Raw genomic sequence first — 17,298 nt, 5'->3', positions numbered from 1 at the left:
TCTGTATCCTGCTGTTGAGCAGCACAAAGGTTCACAGATAATAGTCGGAAGAGCTTTCAGGTCACTTTTCTTTTCTCCTTTATTGTGTTAATAATCATTAACCTTTTTCACCCCGCAAACTCCTTAGTTCTGGGAACAATTTTGTTCCAAGCTGTAAACAAAGATGGAGAAAAACCTAAATCAAGATGCTATTTATTTTATTTTTTTTAGTTATGCCATAGAAGAACCGTCTTTTGTTCCTTAAAGTGCACAGTTATTAAAAAAATAAAATCTTAGTGTGATGAACATTTGAATAATCTTAAGAACATTCTGTAGAATTGGAAGCTTCCATGGATGTTAAACATTCTTGGAACCATAAATAAGAATATATATATTTATTGACTGATTGGCTGTAATGCTCAACTTTTGCTTTCCCGAGACAACTGACATGACAGTGAGTAAATAATAAAATTTAGCTTGAAATGATCTTTAAAATTAAAATTAAAATGCTGTCATCATTTACTCACCCTCAAGTCGTTCCAAACCTCTTTGAGTTTCTTTCTTCTGCTGAACACAAAATAAAACATTTTCAAGAATGTTTGAACCCAAGCAGCTGCTAGTATTGGGGGAAAATACCATGGAAGTCAATGTAAACCAGCAACTCTTTGGTTAAAAACAATCTTTTAAAATACCTCCATTCGTGTTCAGCAGAAAAAAGAAACTTGTACAGGTTTGGAGCAACTTGATGGTGAATAATTGATAGCAATTTAAACTTTTGCGTGAACTGTCCCTTGAATAGAGTCCCAAAAATTCTTAGATGCCCTATAATAACCACAGCTCATTAGTCTCGTGTCTGGTTGTTTTTTGCAGAATCAGCTTCCTGTTGTTGTCTTAAAGCTCATTTGGGTTACCTAAGGGAATTTTCTTAGAGCTTTCGGTTAGTTTCAAAAACCTCTGTAAATGACTTTCCGCTGAGGACGGATTGGCAAGGAGACAATGGCCTGCAGGAAGACCCCTGACTTACTTCACGTCCCCTCTTCACACTCTCCCAGACACGACTGTCAGCTGCGAGCGTCATCAGCAGCTCGGGATCAAACGTGCTGCCGCCTCCTGGACTTCAGGGAGAGTTTGTTATTCATTCCTGGGGTCACTTCTGTTGTCCCTCTGATGCGGCTCCACAGGAAACAGTTTCAGGTGGCTTGTTTTGAGCAGATGTGTTATTGTATCTGGTCTGATCCAGGAAGAGACAGAAAAAAACAGCTTTTGTCATTTGCAGGAACATTGTTTTTCTTGGCCAAAGCGGCTGATTCCGAAAGGACAGCTGATATTAAGTTCATTAAACACCTACTGGTATTGAAGCCAAGAACAACCAGAGACATTTGCCACAATGAGATTATGAAATAAAAAGGGCAGTCTAGATGTTTGACGGTGGTCTGCATTGCTTGACAGGGTTTGGTGTATGTTATGAAGGAAGGAGGAGCTCAGGCTGCTTCTGGAGATGTGTGATTCAGTGTGATGTACCGTTAACTTCTGGAGCTTTTCTGGGGAGGGTCCGGAAAGAGTCACAGCATGGGAAGTGTGTCTTATAAACACAGCTCCCTCTCCGAGTCCTGGCAGAAGTGTAACCTCTGACCATTGCCTTTCATAACAAACCTTTAGTATCACAGCCATCTGAAGTTCTGTCTCATTCCCACAGCCGGACCTCAGAGATGTACAACAGCAGCTACTCCCGGGCCACTGTGGGACTGGAGACCAAAAAGATCCACAAGACGAAGAAGGGGAAAAGCTGCGGCTACTACATGAGGATAGTCTTCTTCTTCTCGTCTCTGATCCAGTCCCTCATCATCGTCAGTTTGGTGCTCTTCCTCGTGTACGGCCAGCCAGAGAAGACGGCCGAGGAGAAGAGAGTGGAAGAGCTGGAGCTGGCCTTCAACAAGATCTCTGCAGACAACACCAAACTCAGAAAAGACAACGCTGACCTCACCGGTGCCCTCAAAGCAAAGACTGGAGAGAAAGACGCGGCGGATAAAGAGATAACAAAGCTGAAAAATGACTTAACGATCAAGACCAGTAGCTTTCAGAGGTCACTTGTAAGTCTTTTATTTGCTTGAAAAGTTTGGGGATCAGTAAAACTGATCACTTTTTTTTTTTTTAGAAGATTCTTATGCTCATTAAGGCTGCATTTATTTGATTAAAAGTTGCAGTTTAAAATAACAGTTTTCTTTTTTAATTTACTTTAAAATATAATATATTCCTGCGAAAAAAGCTGATTTTTCAGCATCATTACTCCAGTCTTCAGTGTCTTCAGAAATCATTGTAATATGCTGATTTATAATTAAAGCTGGAAACATTTTTCTACTTCATTTTTTTGGGGACCTGTGATAATTTTTTTCAGGATTCTTTAATAAATAAATAGTTAAAAAGAATTATGTTTATTCAAAATAGATTTTTTAGTGTTACATTATACACTACCATTCAAAATCTGTGGTCAGTAATTTCTTTTTAAGAAATTAATATTTGTATTCATCAAGGATGTTATAAAAAGTGACAGTAAAGACATACTGTTAAAAAAAGATTTCTGTTATGAATAAATGCTGTTCTTTTAATCTTTTTATTCATCAAAGAATCAAAGAAAAAAAGTATCACGTTACAAAAATATTAAGCAGCACAATTAAAAACATTTCAAATCTTAATAATCCTAAACATTTAAAAAGCAGCATATGTATGACTTACTTTCTTCTGTGGAACAAACAAAAATATATTTTGAATGATGTTGCTATTGTTTTGGTCAACGAGGCTCAAAATAATTTAGCTTTTTATTGCATGGACAAATGAAAAACTACAGACATTTTTTTTTTAATCTTTGTGGTTTGACAGAAGTAAGTCAGTCATACAGGTGTGCAATGACATGAGAGTGTGCAAAGATGGACCAAGTTTTAATGTTTGTCTTGATATTACAATGTTTGATTAATCTTGAAACCCTACCAACAATTAAAGCTTGATTTTGACTGGCTGTTTTCCAGGCTGCTTGTGAGGCCAGTAAAGCAAAGGTCCTAAGCACTCGAAATCCTCCATCTTCATGTCCACCAAGCAACAACAATCAGAATGGTGAGTGCAATAAATGAATCAGCAGTTTCACAAAGAAGACCGTCCTGCTGACATGTCTCTCTTTTCTCTCCTCAGGTGATATAAAAACTCTAAATAGTGCTCTGCAACAGCAGAGAGAACTATATGGAATCCTTATGAGTAACTTCAGCCAAACGGCAAAGTATCTTAAAATAGACTTGGACAATGCAGTGAAAGATAAAAATGAACATCACAGCCAGGTGATACAATTGACAAAAGAAAACATGAACTTGAAATCCCAGCTTGACGTGTACACCAAGAAATGCAAAGAAGACTTTGCAGAGTCCCTCAAAGGCATCCAGACGGTCACAAGTGCCTTCCTGACCAAAATCGACAACTTCTTCACCCACTCGGTCACGTTTCACCTCACCTGCGCGAAACAGGAAGAGCAGATGGGAAGGATTCGCTCCAACTGCTCCAGTCTCTCTCGACAGGTGGAGGACAAGTTCCAGAGCTACCTGAACATCGTGGGAGAGAAGGTCTCCAGCATTCAGAAACAGAGCAGCCGGTTGGAAGTAGAGAACGTGGAACTGACTTCAGAACTGGACAAGTGCAAAGCGGACCGGGAGAAAGTGGCTGCGGAGAGCAGCAAAAAACTGCAGGATGCCCAACAGAAGTATGACAAGGAGCAGAAGCAGCTTCTCGAGGAGAAAAGCAGACTGAGGAACGACAAAGAGCAAATAGAAGTCCAGCTGCGAAACGGCTGCACACAACAGGTGGGAGTTGATGAATAATGACGCTTAACACATCTGGAAAAATCTTCCATGGTGGCCATTTTTAGCTTTATTGCATGTTTAAAAGCTGTAGAGTGTATCGTAATGAACTCAAATCAATCTTCACTGTTTGTGCAGCCCAAACCTGCTGGTCAACCCCCTGGCATGGCAACATCTGGTAGAGGCCGTTAACCACTAAAGGTAAGTGGTTTTTATTCATTTGATAGTCAGAATTCACTTGGCATTACTTTTTACTTGGTACATGCTAAACCAGGGGTGTCCAATCTGCTCCAGTTTCCCGCAGAGTCTATCACCAGGAGATGTCTAGTAATCCTAAAGATCTTTGTCATCCTTCACTCGCCCTCATTTGTTCCAAACCTATTTGAATTTCTTTCTTCTGTTAACATACAAGAAGACATTTTGAAAAATATGCTTCAACAAGCAGGTTTTGGACTCCATTGACTCCATCAGAATGGAAAAACTATGGAAGTCAATAGGAACCAGAAACTGTTTGGCAAGAAAGACATTACGCGAGGGTGAGTTAACGATGACATAATTTAAAAGTTTGGCTGAACTATCCCAGATGTGTTCAATCAGGGTTGGAGCTAAACTCCACAAGCAGGATTGGACACACCTGTCCATCACAAAAACATACGTTACTGTCACTTTAAATTTGCATCGGAATGCTACGTCCGATTCCAGCAGATTTTAGCTATAACACACCAGCCTGGAAGTTTCTAGTAATTCTGAAGAACTCGTTTAGCAGGTGCATGTGTGTTTAATTAGTGATAGTATAGTGATAGTGATAGTATAGTTTACCTATATGGTAAAATATTAGTATTTTGAAAAGGTACTGCCTCAGGTACAACTGCTGTACTTTTTTGTGATGATATATGGCAAAATTATTTCTGGCAAAGGACCACTGTGTGTATACTTCACTCCGTCAATTTGTTTTGGAACAAGCTTCTCTTAGTGAACTTAAAGGGCACAAAAAAATGCCTTTTAAAATTTGCCTAGAAATTAGATTGATCATTGATAACATCTGAAACAAAACATAAAATACTTTGTGAAAAGATTACAGGTCACACAAAATATTAAACATGACGCTATTAAAGGAATATTAAAAAAGCTTTGTTTGGAGGACTTGTGTTAATTACCCACATCAGGCGTATCAGAGTGATTCAGAATGATTCAGAATGTCTTTTATATTGTTTTCGCTCTTTTCCGCAGGCTGGGTGTGGAGAAGGGAATGATCCGAATCTCAAGGCCGGACTCTGAGTGTCTTGTGTGTGGGAGTTTCCTGATTTTGAGCCTGTGATCTCTTCTGTAAATAATGTTGTCACTGTGGATCCCTGTAAATGTACGTGCACTCTAATGTTAAGTTCTTTGTATAGTTGTATTTAAGCATCATGGGCTGTGTGCTTGCATGACATGATATATCTTCTTCTGAAGTCTCAGTTATTTAGAGTTATTCAGACCTAAAAATGTGAGACTGCCTTTTCTACAAAGCACACAGTTAATATTAAATACATTACTTTGTTAAATACTGAGAGAATCTGATTCTGTGAAACCTCCACGTGTGTTGTGATGTATATAATGTTCTTTACACATTAATTGTGTTACTGTGAATGTTCGAACCAGTTTTAATGTCCTTATTACTGTTTATGTTTTCTAAATATTTTGTTCTTTTTAATATGTTGATCAGTCTGTTTTGAATAAATAAACAGTCATCAAAATCAACTCCTGTTTTCTTTCTTTCTATATTAAAAAGTTAAAACAAAAGAAAATGAAGTTAAAATGAAGAAATATTTAAGATTTCTAGCTCACTAACCAAATATGCTGATCTATATATGAAAATACAGGAATAGCCTGTTTAATATGTTAATAACCAAGTAATTGTTACTAATAACAACAAAATGCAAAATATTAATAATATTAGACATGCACTCTGATGATGCAGTACATACTACAATTTTTATAGATTTAGTTTTGGGTTGTGGTGTGTATAATATAAAGATGAATTAACAAAAGACTTTGACGATGCTGAATGTGTTCTGTGCCGAGATTGGTAAATAATTTTCTTTATGCAATCTCTATTAAATTTATAACAGCATTCTGAAGGAATCTTTGTGTTCTAAGGCAGTTCCTTCAGAACATGTTGGCCTCTCCCTCAACCTCATAAAGCAGAGCAAAGGCCAGTGAGATTTATGCGAGCTTTTTAACCCCACTAATCAGCAGAAACAACAGCACAACAGTGGCTTGAATGAGAGGAAGGCAGAAGGTACAGTGTGCTGCGCACAGCTCCTGGCACCCCGATGCCGTCAAACAGGTGAAGAGTTCAGCAAGCACACATAAATATTTAAATGAATGTCAGATTGACAGGAGAACAAAGGGCCGTGGGAAGCATTTCTGAACACCTCCTTCCTCAACAGCCGGTACAGTTGACCACAGAGAATGCTCAGCTGCATCAGATCAATGCGGCCAGAACAAATAAGAAATCCTCCTGCCAAGGCTAATGTGAAGTCATCCTTTGCAAAACAGCAATTGGGAGGAAATTTAATTGTTTTTGGGGAAGCTGAGATTTGAAACTGTGCCTACTAAATGCAATAAAATAATGACTGATATTTCTGGTTACAGTGAGCTCTTCTGTTGACTGTTTGGATCGATCAGCTCAGGTTTGTAGATTTTTATCAGCTATCTTTTTCTTAGTTTTTTTAGTACTGCCATTTTAGAAGCTCTGTTTAAAATCTTTACACCTTTTGCAATAACTGTGTACAAGTCCTTCTGTTTTAAGTGTGAAAAACAAAATCAACATACTTGTATGTGTATGTATATACTGTATATATTAGGGCTGTCAATTGATTAAAATATTAAATCTAATATGATAAAATATTCACTCAAAATTATCTGCAGCACATCTACAATCCAATAATCACTATAAGCTTTGTGCGTTGTTACTTGAAACAAAGTCTCAGCTTTCAAATTCTGCCAATTCTGTTACAAAATACAAACAATCAATGTGTGTTTGAACCGCAGAAAGATGTCAGTAAAACAGCTTGTAAGCAATGTCAAGTAACATTCACCTCCCCTTGCTAAAATGTACCTTGGTTTTACTATAGTAAAAGTATAGTATCCATGTTTTTTGGTGTATTGATTACCATTGGTATAACCACAGTTTTACTACAAATACCATGGTTAAACTATGGTTAGTTAGTGTAGGAATCCATGGTTATAATTATAGTAACCATGTTTTGTTTTTTGTTTTTGTTTTTTGTAGTAAAACAATGGTTAATTTTTGAAGGGTCAGAAAACGCCAGCTAGAAAAATGACTATAGAAAGGAGCATTTTGCTAAATATATCACATATTCATTAGACTTTTACTTAATATTCATTATTTAATAATATACTGTTTGTTTGAATAAATGTCATGAGATTACTTTTTTTTCCGTTGTTGTTTTATGCAGTCAGTTTAAAAGTTTATAATTCAACAACAAACCGAAGCAAAAACAAAAACAGACAAAAAACCAGCAGGAGGAACATCACCAGTCTCCTCGAGGGCCGCATGGATGCTGCGGTTGTGCTCGGTGGAGATGAGGTCACTTTTGTTGAGGATCAGGATGCAGTCCTGCCTGTGAGATGAGTGCTCAAGGATACTCTTCAAGTATCCGCTGAGGAAGATGCACACTAGCTGGGGATCTGAAGGAAGCTGCATCAAGTCGATGACCACAAGAGACAGATCTGCCGGCCTGTTTCCTGAGCCTGGTCAGCATCTTACTACCTCTGACCTCGCAGAAACAAACTGGCCACTTCCTGTCTATTCCATCCCTTTAGTATATCACAGCATACTGTACAGGCAGAAAAATATCATGCACTGCAACACACAAAGGTAAACTGTAACAAAGGAAATGCCTAGTGTGCAACAATGTACACGGTTGTGCATTAATTAAAATGTTTGAATTTCATTGCATTACATAAAATAAAACTTTAAAAATATATCTGCAAATAAATGATGATAGACCTTTTTATATGATTATTTTTGCAATATTTTTCAAAAATAATAATTTGTTCTAAAATGCAGGAATTTTGTTTTATTGACTAATTAATAAGGATTCATATGAATTGTGCTGTTTATGCGTAGTTTTTTTGTGATCAGTACGGTCTAATTTCACCCACCACACCATATAAAAACATGAAGGAGAAACATGCCAGCAAAGCATGTGTCCATTTATAATTTAGATTTTTGCTCTTTTGTTTGTTTGTTTTATTTTTGCATTGAAATGTAAATAAAAAAAAAGAGAACTTGATTAAAAAATACACAGTATATATATATATATAATATATATTTGTTTAATTATTCACATTTTAACAAAATTTTAGCACATGAAACTCAATCAAGTTTAATTTTGGGCTCTTCATATATTTTGGGAAAATACATTTCTTTGTCTAAAATTTGTTGTGCTGCTCACTTGTAATTGTAGCTAGTTTTATCAATTAATTAAATAGTTAATATGCAACAACAAAAAAATTGCATGAAAAGTTTGAATATCAGTAAAAAGAACTGGTTAAATTGATTATTTATCTCTTTTTAGTCAGTTATCCTTTGCCTTCAGAGGAAGCCATGACTGGAATAGACACCTATCACAATTAAAAGATACAAAAAGGCATCATGATTTCTCAAAAAAAAAAAGGAAATCAAATATGTCAAATCAAAATTGTGAAAATGTTGTTTAGGTATTAATAATGTGCAGTTTCCCTGACAAAAATAAACAAAGAAATTCTGATATTTTTTTCTTCAAGTTCAACTTTAACCATCTTTAATTTAAAACCTAACAGACTTCTTTTGCAACCTGTTCTTTTAAAAGACATGGCACTTGTTTTGATATATTTGTAAATAACTACATATTTTCTGGTCATTGTTAAACTGCCACCTCTTTTTCTAGAAACATTATACTGAACTCTTTATATTATTGCATAGCCTCCCATGTCTAATCAGTCATGAATAATTGTGTCACACACCTACATCTAAATCTGTGAATAAACAGATCATTTCCCCTCGATCTTGAGAAATCTTGAGAGATATTTCCCCTTCTATGGGCCATTTTTAGGATGGCAATATTTATCACTTTGGATTGTTTGCACAGAAAATGCCTGAGTGTTTATTCTAGCTTGATTTTCCCACACGTCTCCGTAAATACATATCGCTGACAGGCGCGCCGGACGTCAGACATGCATTGGCTGCCCACTGCTCCTGGTGTGTGTTCACTGTGTGTGTGTGTGTGTGTGTGTGTGTGTGTGTGTGTGTGTGTGTGTGTGTGTGTGTTTGTGTGTTTGTGTGTGTGTGTGTGTGTGTGTGTGTGTGTGTGTGTGTGTGTGTGTGTGTGTCTGTGTGTCTGTGTGTCTGTGTGTGTTTGTTTGTTCACCAATCACTGCTATGTGTGGGCACTTGGATGGGTTAAATGCAGAACACAAATTCCGTCACATCACATCCTTTCCTTTCCTTTCCTTTCCTAATTCATTAAATACTAGTACCTATTAAACAGATACTAGAATACTTATTCATTAGATACTAGTATTTATTTCAATAGTGACTAGTATATATTTAATTGTTACTAGTAACTAAATTAACATTTTTGATTTAGAACTGTCCAGTTCTGATTGGTATATGGCAAGCAATTGTAACAGTTAATTTATAAAACTTACTATTTTGATTCTACTGGTACGTTTTAACATAAGATGCTAGTACTTATTTATTGGCTAATAATGTGTATTCTTAAGGTACTAGACATAAGTATTTATTCATTAGATACCAGTTCTTATTTATTAGATACTGGAATTCATTCATTAGACACTAGTACCTATAAACACAAGTACTTAAATTTACATTTAATCATTTAGCAGACGCTTTTATCCAAAGCGACTTACAAATGAGAACAATAGAAGCAGTCAGGTCAACAAGAGAACAACAACAGTATACAAGTGCCATGATAAGTCTTAGTTAGTCTAGTGTAGAACGCCTAGCCAGGATTTTTTTTTTTTTTTTTAAGAAAAGACAAGAAAAGGAAAAGTGCTAGTATTAGTTGGTTAAGTGCTGTCGAAAAAGATGAGTCTTTAGATGTTTCTTGAAAATGAGTAAAGAAGCTGTACGAATTGAGATTGGGAGGTCATTTCACCAGCTGGGCACAGTCCAGGAAAAGGTCAGTGAGAGTGATTTTGAACTTCTTTGGGATGGCACCACAAAGTGTCGTTCACTTGCAGAGCGCAAACTTCTGGAGGGCACATAAGATTTAACCAGTGAGTTTAGGTATGTGGGTGCCGTGCCAGTGGTCGCCTTGTAGGCAAGCATCAGTATCTTGAAATTGATGCGAGCGGCTACTGGTAGCCAGTGTAACCTGATGAGGAGAGGAGTAACGTGAGCTTTTTTTGGCTCATTGAAGACAACCCTTGCTGCTGCATTCTGGATCAACTGCAGAGGCTTGACAGTACAAGCAGGAAGGCCTGCCAGGAGAGCATTACAATAGTCCAGTCTGGAGAGAACAAGAGCTTGGACAAGAAGTTGGGTGGCTTGCTCTGATAGGAAGGGTCTAATCTTCCTAATGTTGTATAAGGCAAACCTGCAGGACCGGGTCATTGTAGCATTGTGGTCTGTGAAGCTTAACTGATGATCCATCACAACTTCTAGGTTTCTGGCTGTCCTCGAAGGAGTAATGGTTGACGAACCCAGCTGTATAGAGAAGTTGTGATGAAGCAATGGGTTAGCTGGAATCACCAGGAGTTCTGTCTTCGTAAGGTTAAGCTGAAGGTGATGGTCATTCATCCAGCTAGAAATGTCACTCAGACAGGCTGAAATGCGAGCAGCTACCATCAGGTCATCTGGTTGGAATGAGAAGTAGAGTTGGGTGTCATCAGCGTAGCAGTGATAAGAAAAGCCATGCTTCTGAATGACAGATCCTAATGACGTCATGTAGATGGAGAAGAGAAGTGGTCCAAGTACTGAGCCTTGAGAAACCCCAGTAGCAAGTTGTTGTGACTTCGAAACATCACCCCTCCAAGACACACTGAAGGATCTGTCAAAGAGGTAGGACTTAACCCACAGGAGTGCGGTTCCAGAGATGCCCATCTTTCTGAGGGTGGACAGGAGAATCTGGTGATTAATGGTGTCAAAAGCAGCAGACAGGTCCAGTAAGATGAGTACTGAGGATTTTTACGCTGCTCTTGCTAGTCGCAGGGCTTCAGTAACAGAGAGCAGAGCAGTCTCAGTTGAGTGGCCACTTTTGAAGCCAGATTGGTTGCTGTCCAGGAGGTTGTTCTGTACAAGGAACATAGAAAGCTGGTTGAACACAGCTTGCTCAAGTGTCTTTGCAATGAATGGAAGAAGGGATACCGGTCTGTAGTTTTCAAGAAGCGCTGGATTTAGAGATGGTTTCTTGAGCAGTGGGCTTACCCGAACCTGCTTGAATGCTGAGGGAAATGTTCCAGAGTGAAGAAAGGAGTTGATAATGTGAGTAAGCGAAGGTATGACTGAAGAAGAGATCGCTTGAAGGAGGTGAGTGGGGATCGGATCAAGTGGACAAGTAGTAGGATGATTGGACAGGAGAAGTTTGGAAACGTCCATCTCTGAGAGTGGGGAGAAGGAGGAGAAAGAGAGTGCGTCGGTCATTGTGAAGTTGTCCTCAGTCTGCGGTGTGGAAAATTGGTCACTGATGGTTCTTGTCTTATTTGTGAAGAAAACGGCAAAATTGTCCGCTGTAAGAGTCGATGGAGGAGTTGGTGGCGGCGGATTAAGAAGAGAAGAGAAAGTCTTGAAGAGTGTCCGAGCGTCACAACAGCTGTTAATTTTGTTGTGGTAGTAGGATGTTTTAGCCGTGAAGACATTTGCAGAGAAGGAAGAGAGGAGAGACTGATACACACTGAGGTCGGTAGAGTTTTTGATTTCTGCCATTTCCTCTTTGCAGCCCTGAGTTTAGAGCGATGTTCACGGAGAACCTCGGACAGCCAGGGGGCAGATGGGGCGGTGCATGCTGGTCTAGACAACAGTGGGCCACTTCAGGAGTAAGTGCTAGGTTAGCAGTAATGAGGAAGTGGTCTGAGGTGTGCAGTGGAGCAAATGAAGAGTTGTCCACAGAGCAACAGCGTGTGTAGATGAGTTCCAGTTGGTTGCCTGATTTGTGAGTCGCCGTAGTAGACACTTGCTTGAGATCAAATGAGGTGAGCAGAGTTTTGAAGTCAGCAGCCTGGGGTTTTTCTATGTGGATGTTGAAGTCACCAAGCAGTACCAGAGGAGTACCATCTTCAGGAAAGTTTGATAGCAGCACATCCAACTCCTCCAAGAAGTTTCCCAATTGACCTGGGGGACGATAAATGACCACAAAGTGGATTTTAACAGAGTGGGTTACAGTAATGGCATGTGATTCAAATGAACCATTACCTGTAGGTGAAGGCTGAAGATCAAATTTCCATTCTTTTGATATAAGGAGACCAGTACCTCCACCCCTCCCAGTGGTACGAGGAGTGTGGGAACAAGTGAAATTAGTGGAGAGGGCTGCCGGGGTGGCAGTGTTTTCAGGTTTGATCCAAGTCTCAGTCAGTGCCATGAGGTTGAGACCGGAATGAGTAGCAAAGAAGAAATTAAGTCTGCTTTGTTAACTGCAGTTTGGCAGTTCCAGAGACCAACTGGAAAAGAGAGCGTAGTAGTAGAGGTCAGAGGGACAGGCCGTAGGTTTGTCAGACAGGCCTTCCTGCGATGTACGTAGTGCGCTCTTCGAGTGTTAGTAGTGATAGTAGAGATCTGAAAGCACATAGTGACTACAAGTGTAAGAAATATTTGAGAACAAGTTATACAAAAAGTGAAGAAAAAGGAGAAAAGCAATACTCAAGTGTCCTGTCGGTGTCCTTACTCGGTGGAGTCGCGCAGGTAGAGTCGATTGTCTTTACACTCATCGGTCTTCACACGAGGAGGGTTCACACGAGGGCTGCCGCGGTGAAACCTACCGCTTTTGTATTTGCCTGATTTACTGTGATTGAAGTCAGCTGGCCACGCCTCACTATTTAGCAGATCGAAACTGGGCAGTCCCGCGATAGGCAAACGCAAAACCAAGCGCTACGTTCAGCAAGTATTTACCAGGGTAAGACACACACAATTTAAACCAAAAACTTTCCTAGCAATGACGATCACACAGTAGCCTAATGAGAAAACGAGACAAAATACTCACAAGCTGCTGTCCTTCTCTGTAGCTCGACTGTTTCTTCAGTACTTATTGTAAGATACTAGCAGCTTATTCATTAGATACTAAATAGTACTTTTATTAGACACTAATATATTAGATACTATTACAACGTACTTAGTGACTTGTAACTATTCTATTGCTACTAGTAACTGTTACAAACAGGAGCGGGCCGTGGGAAGGGGGGTACTGTTACAAACACGCCAGGTTCCACCTCCACGCAATCACTACGCACGCCCTCACTGGAATACTAAGCACATCCACCTGATCCTCATCACCACCCAATCACCTCAGCACCATAAAAACCACACACACGCATTCAATCGATGTCCAGTCTCGTTCGCGACACGGTCTTACCTGTATGCTATCTCTAAGGACTAACTCTTCTTGTACTTACCTCTCTCCAACGATTTTCCAGAAGATCCAGATCCCCAGTGTGCGTGTGTGTGGTTCACCTTCCTCCTCTGACGTCTTTACCCATCCTGCACGGATCCATCCCTCACTCCACTACACTACCTGCTCCTCTGCTTGTGTCTGTTCAATACACCATTCTGTCTGTTACTCCTCAGCCTCCCGAGTGATCCGTAACAGAAGACCGGACCAACACCGCCAGGCACAAGCATGAGCCTCACGGACCCCTTTCAAGATCTGGTTAATGCACTCCGTAGGACACTCACGGCTACAACTGCATCCCCAACACCAGAGAGGAAGGTTCAGGAGATTGGATGCTTCCTCCGTACCTTCTGTCACGGCCACCAGAACTCCTGGAACCAGTTCCTTGGGTGGGCCGAGTACGCACAAAACTCCCTTCGTCAACCTACCACCGGACTCACTCTATTCCAGTGCATACTCAGCTACCAACCACCTCTATTCCCCTGGTCAAGTGAACCCTCGGATGTCCCCGCCATCAACTACTGGTTCCAGGAGAGCGAGAGGGTCTGGGACGCGGCACACCACCAACTCCAGCGGGCTTTACGCAGACGTAGAACGACAGCTGACCTTCGCCGGTCAGAGGCCCCAACGTACCAACCCGGTCAGAAGGTCTGGCTGTCCACCCGGGACATCCGCCTGCGTCTGCCCTGCCACAAGCTAAGTCCCAGATTCATTGGCCCATTCACCATCATCCAGCAGATCAATCCGGTCACGTACAAACTCCAATTAACCCTGAATACCAGATTCACCCCACATTCCATGTGTCTCTCCTTAAACCTCACCATACTTCTGTCTCTCCCTCCACAGAACCTGGCGAAATGGAAGCCCCCCCTCCACTCCTCCTAGACGACGGCACAGCCTATGTAGTGAGTGACATCCTGACCTCCCGGCGGTGTGGTGGACAACTGGAATATCTAGTGGACTGGGAAGGATACGGTCCAGAGGAACGTTCCTGGGTCCCAAGCAAAGACATCCTGGATCCTAACTTACTCGACACCTTCCACTCCAATCATCCTGACCGACCAGCTCCCAGGGGAAGAGGACGTCCACCACTTCGTCAGGGTCCTCGGCCCTCAGGAGCGGACAGTGGGGAGGGGGGTACTGTTACAAACACGCCAGGTTCCACCTCCACGCAATCACTACACACGCCCTCACCGGAATACTAAGCACATCCACCTGATCCTCATCACCACCCAATCACCTCAGCACCATAAAAACCACACACACGCACTCAATCGATGTCCGGTCTCGTTCGCGACAAGGACTTACTTGTATGCTAACTCTAAGGACTAACTCTTCTTCTACTTACCTCTCTCCAACGATTCTCCGAAGATCCAGATCCCCAGTGTGCGTGTGTGTGGTTCACCTTCCTCCTCTGACGTCTTCACCCAGCCTGCACGGATCCATCCCTCACTCCACCCTAAACTACCTGCTCCTCTGCTTGTGTCTGTTCACAATAAACCATTCTGTCTGTTACTCCTCAGCCTCGTGAGTGATCCGTAACAGTAACACATTTAAATTTTTATTGACTTATTGTTATTCAGATATCAACTACTCAGTTTTGACTAGTACGTATTCCTACTGTGACTAGAACATATGTTTTATATATTCTAGTAGTCATTCATTAGGTACTACTACTTTTTTTTTAGACACTAGTATCTATTATTACACACTGTTACTTATTCATTCATGCATTATTCAAAGGGTTACTAGTAAGATTTTCTATTTTACTAGTAAGATTTTTAACTCTACATTGGGCTTTCTGACTATAACACGAGTAACATGACTATAACAGTTGTGACTAGTAAGATAGTTTCTGTCTATTAAATAGAAACAAATATCTACTGAAAAGTAATAGCATTTAATATGTAATGAATGCTTTCTAGCAATATCTAAAAAAACATTAGTCACTATTTAAATAAGTATCTTATAACAAAGCATTAGTATTTTAAAACATTTGCTAGTGGCCAAAAAATAAACAATAAGTATGTGCTAGTACCTAATGGAATATACACTTGTAGCTAGAAAATAAGTACTAATAGCATGAAACTTTATGCTACACTCTTAGAAAAAAGGGTTCATTGGGGTTCTATATAGAACCATAGGGTTCTTTACTCAACTCCAAAGAACCTATTATGCTAAAAAGGTTCTATAATGACAAGAAAGAACCCTTTTGGCACAAAGATTCTTTAGGCTATTATTCATTCATATATTACATTATTCTGCAACATTTTGTATTTGTAATTAAATTATTGTTTGTAGTAACTTAATATCACATTTTAATCATGCAGATTTTTGGAGAAAAACTGAAATGGCACTCTTCGTGTGATATTGATTAACTACATAAAATGATATAAATATATACATTTTCTAACCCCCATATCTTGAATTTTGTGATCATTCACATGCATTCAAAAATGCATTTAAATACACCGAATAATGCAGTGAAAGAACGCACTCATCCGAACTCCATCGGTGACAGAATGGAGAAAAAAACTTGGGAGAAACCAGGCTCAGTTGGGGGGCCAGTTCTCCTCTGACCAGACGAAACCAGTAGTTCAATTCCAGGCTGCAGCAAAGTCAGATTGTGCAGAAGAATCATCTGTTTCCTGTGGTCTTGTCCTGGTGGTCATCTGAGGCAAGGTCTTTACAGGGGATCTGTATCTGGGGCTCTTGGGAGGGAGCCAGTGCAGTGTTGACAGGACCAGGCTAATATGGTCATACTTCCTAGTTCTAGTAAGAACTCTTTCTGCTGCATTTTGGACTAGCTGTACTTTGTTTACTAAGCGTGCAGAACAACCACCCAATAAAGCATTACAATAATCTAACCTTGAGGTCATAAATGCATGGATTAACATTTCTGCATTTGACATTGAGAGCATAGGCCGTAATTTATATATATATTTGAGATGGAAAAATGCAGTTTTACAAATGCTAGAAACGTGGCTTTCTGAGGAAAGATTGCGATCAAATAGCACACCTAGGTTCCTAACAGATGACGAAGAACTGACAGAGCAGCCATCAAGTCTTAGACAGTGTTTATTACATGCAGAGTTTTTAGGTCCTATAATTAACACCTCTGTTTTTTCAGAATTTAGCAGTAAGAAATTACTCGTCATCCAGTTTTTTATATCGACTATGCATTCCATTAGTTTTTCAAATTGGTGTGTTTCACCGAGCCACGAAGAAATATAGAGCGGAGTATCATCATCATAACAATGAAAGCTAACACCATGTTTCCTGATGATATCGCCCAAGGGTAACATATAAAGCGTGAAGAGTAGCGGCCCTAGTACTGAGCCTTGAGGTACTCCATACTGCACTTGTGATCGATATGATACATCTTCATTCACTGCTACGAACTGATGGCAGTCATATAAGCAGTGTTGGGGGTAACGAGTTACAAAGTAACGGATTACAGTAACTATATTACTTTTTGGGGTAACGAAGTAAAGTAACGCATTACACTAATAATATTGGTAACTACAATACTTTACTAGACTATAGGAACGTGCTTTCCTGTGTTACACATGCCGTGTTTGCCTGTGTGTAAAGTTCTGGCTGGGGTTTCCCGATAACGATTGATCTTAGCGCTTAAACCTCAAAGACTTATTATGGATATTCAGAGGCGCTGCAGCATTTTGTATTTGTAATTAATTTATTGTTTGTAGTAACTTAATATCACATTTTAATCATGCTGCTTTTTGGAGAAAAACTGAAATGGCACTCTTCGTGTTTGACTAACTACATAAAATTATATAAATATATACATTTTCTAACACCCATATCTTGAATTTTGTGATCATTCACATGCATTCATAAATACA

General features: G+C 39.8%; 1 protein-coding gene and 1 long non-coding RNA gene across 2 annotated transcripts in view; one reads left to right on the top strand and one right to left on the bottom strand.

The window, feature by feature from the left end:
- The window catches only part of LOC132126764 (uncharacterized), a 169,477-nt gene that overhangs the window by 88,079 nt on the left and 64,100 nt on the right, over positions 1-17,298 (bottom strand). The window lies entirely within an intron of this gene.
- plvapb (plasmalemma vesicle associated protein b) lies at positions 1,503-5,558 on the top strand. The gene is made up of 5 exons (XM_059537733.1): positions 1,503-2,069; positions 3,003-3,087; positions 3,163-3,821; positions 3,957-4,019; positions 5,049-5,558. The coding sequence occupies exons 1-4, from the start codon at positions 1,689-1,691 to the stop codon at positions 4,008-4,010; spliced, it is 1,179 nt and encodes a 392-aa protein (XP_059393716.1). The 5' UTR covers positions 1,503-1,688; the 3' UTR covers positions 4,011-4,019; positions 5,049-5,558.

This window comes from Carassius carassius, chromosome 44 (genome assembly GCF_963082965.1).
Source record: "Carassius carassius chromosome 44, fCarCar2.1, whole genome shotgun sequence".
NCBI classification, from domain to species: domain Eukaryota; kingdom Metazoa; phylum Chordata; class Actinopteri; order Cypriniformes; family Cyprinidae; genus Carassius; species Carassius carassius.
This window is presented reverse-complemented; position numbering and strand designations above follow the sequence as displayed.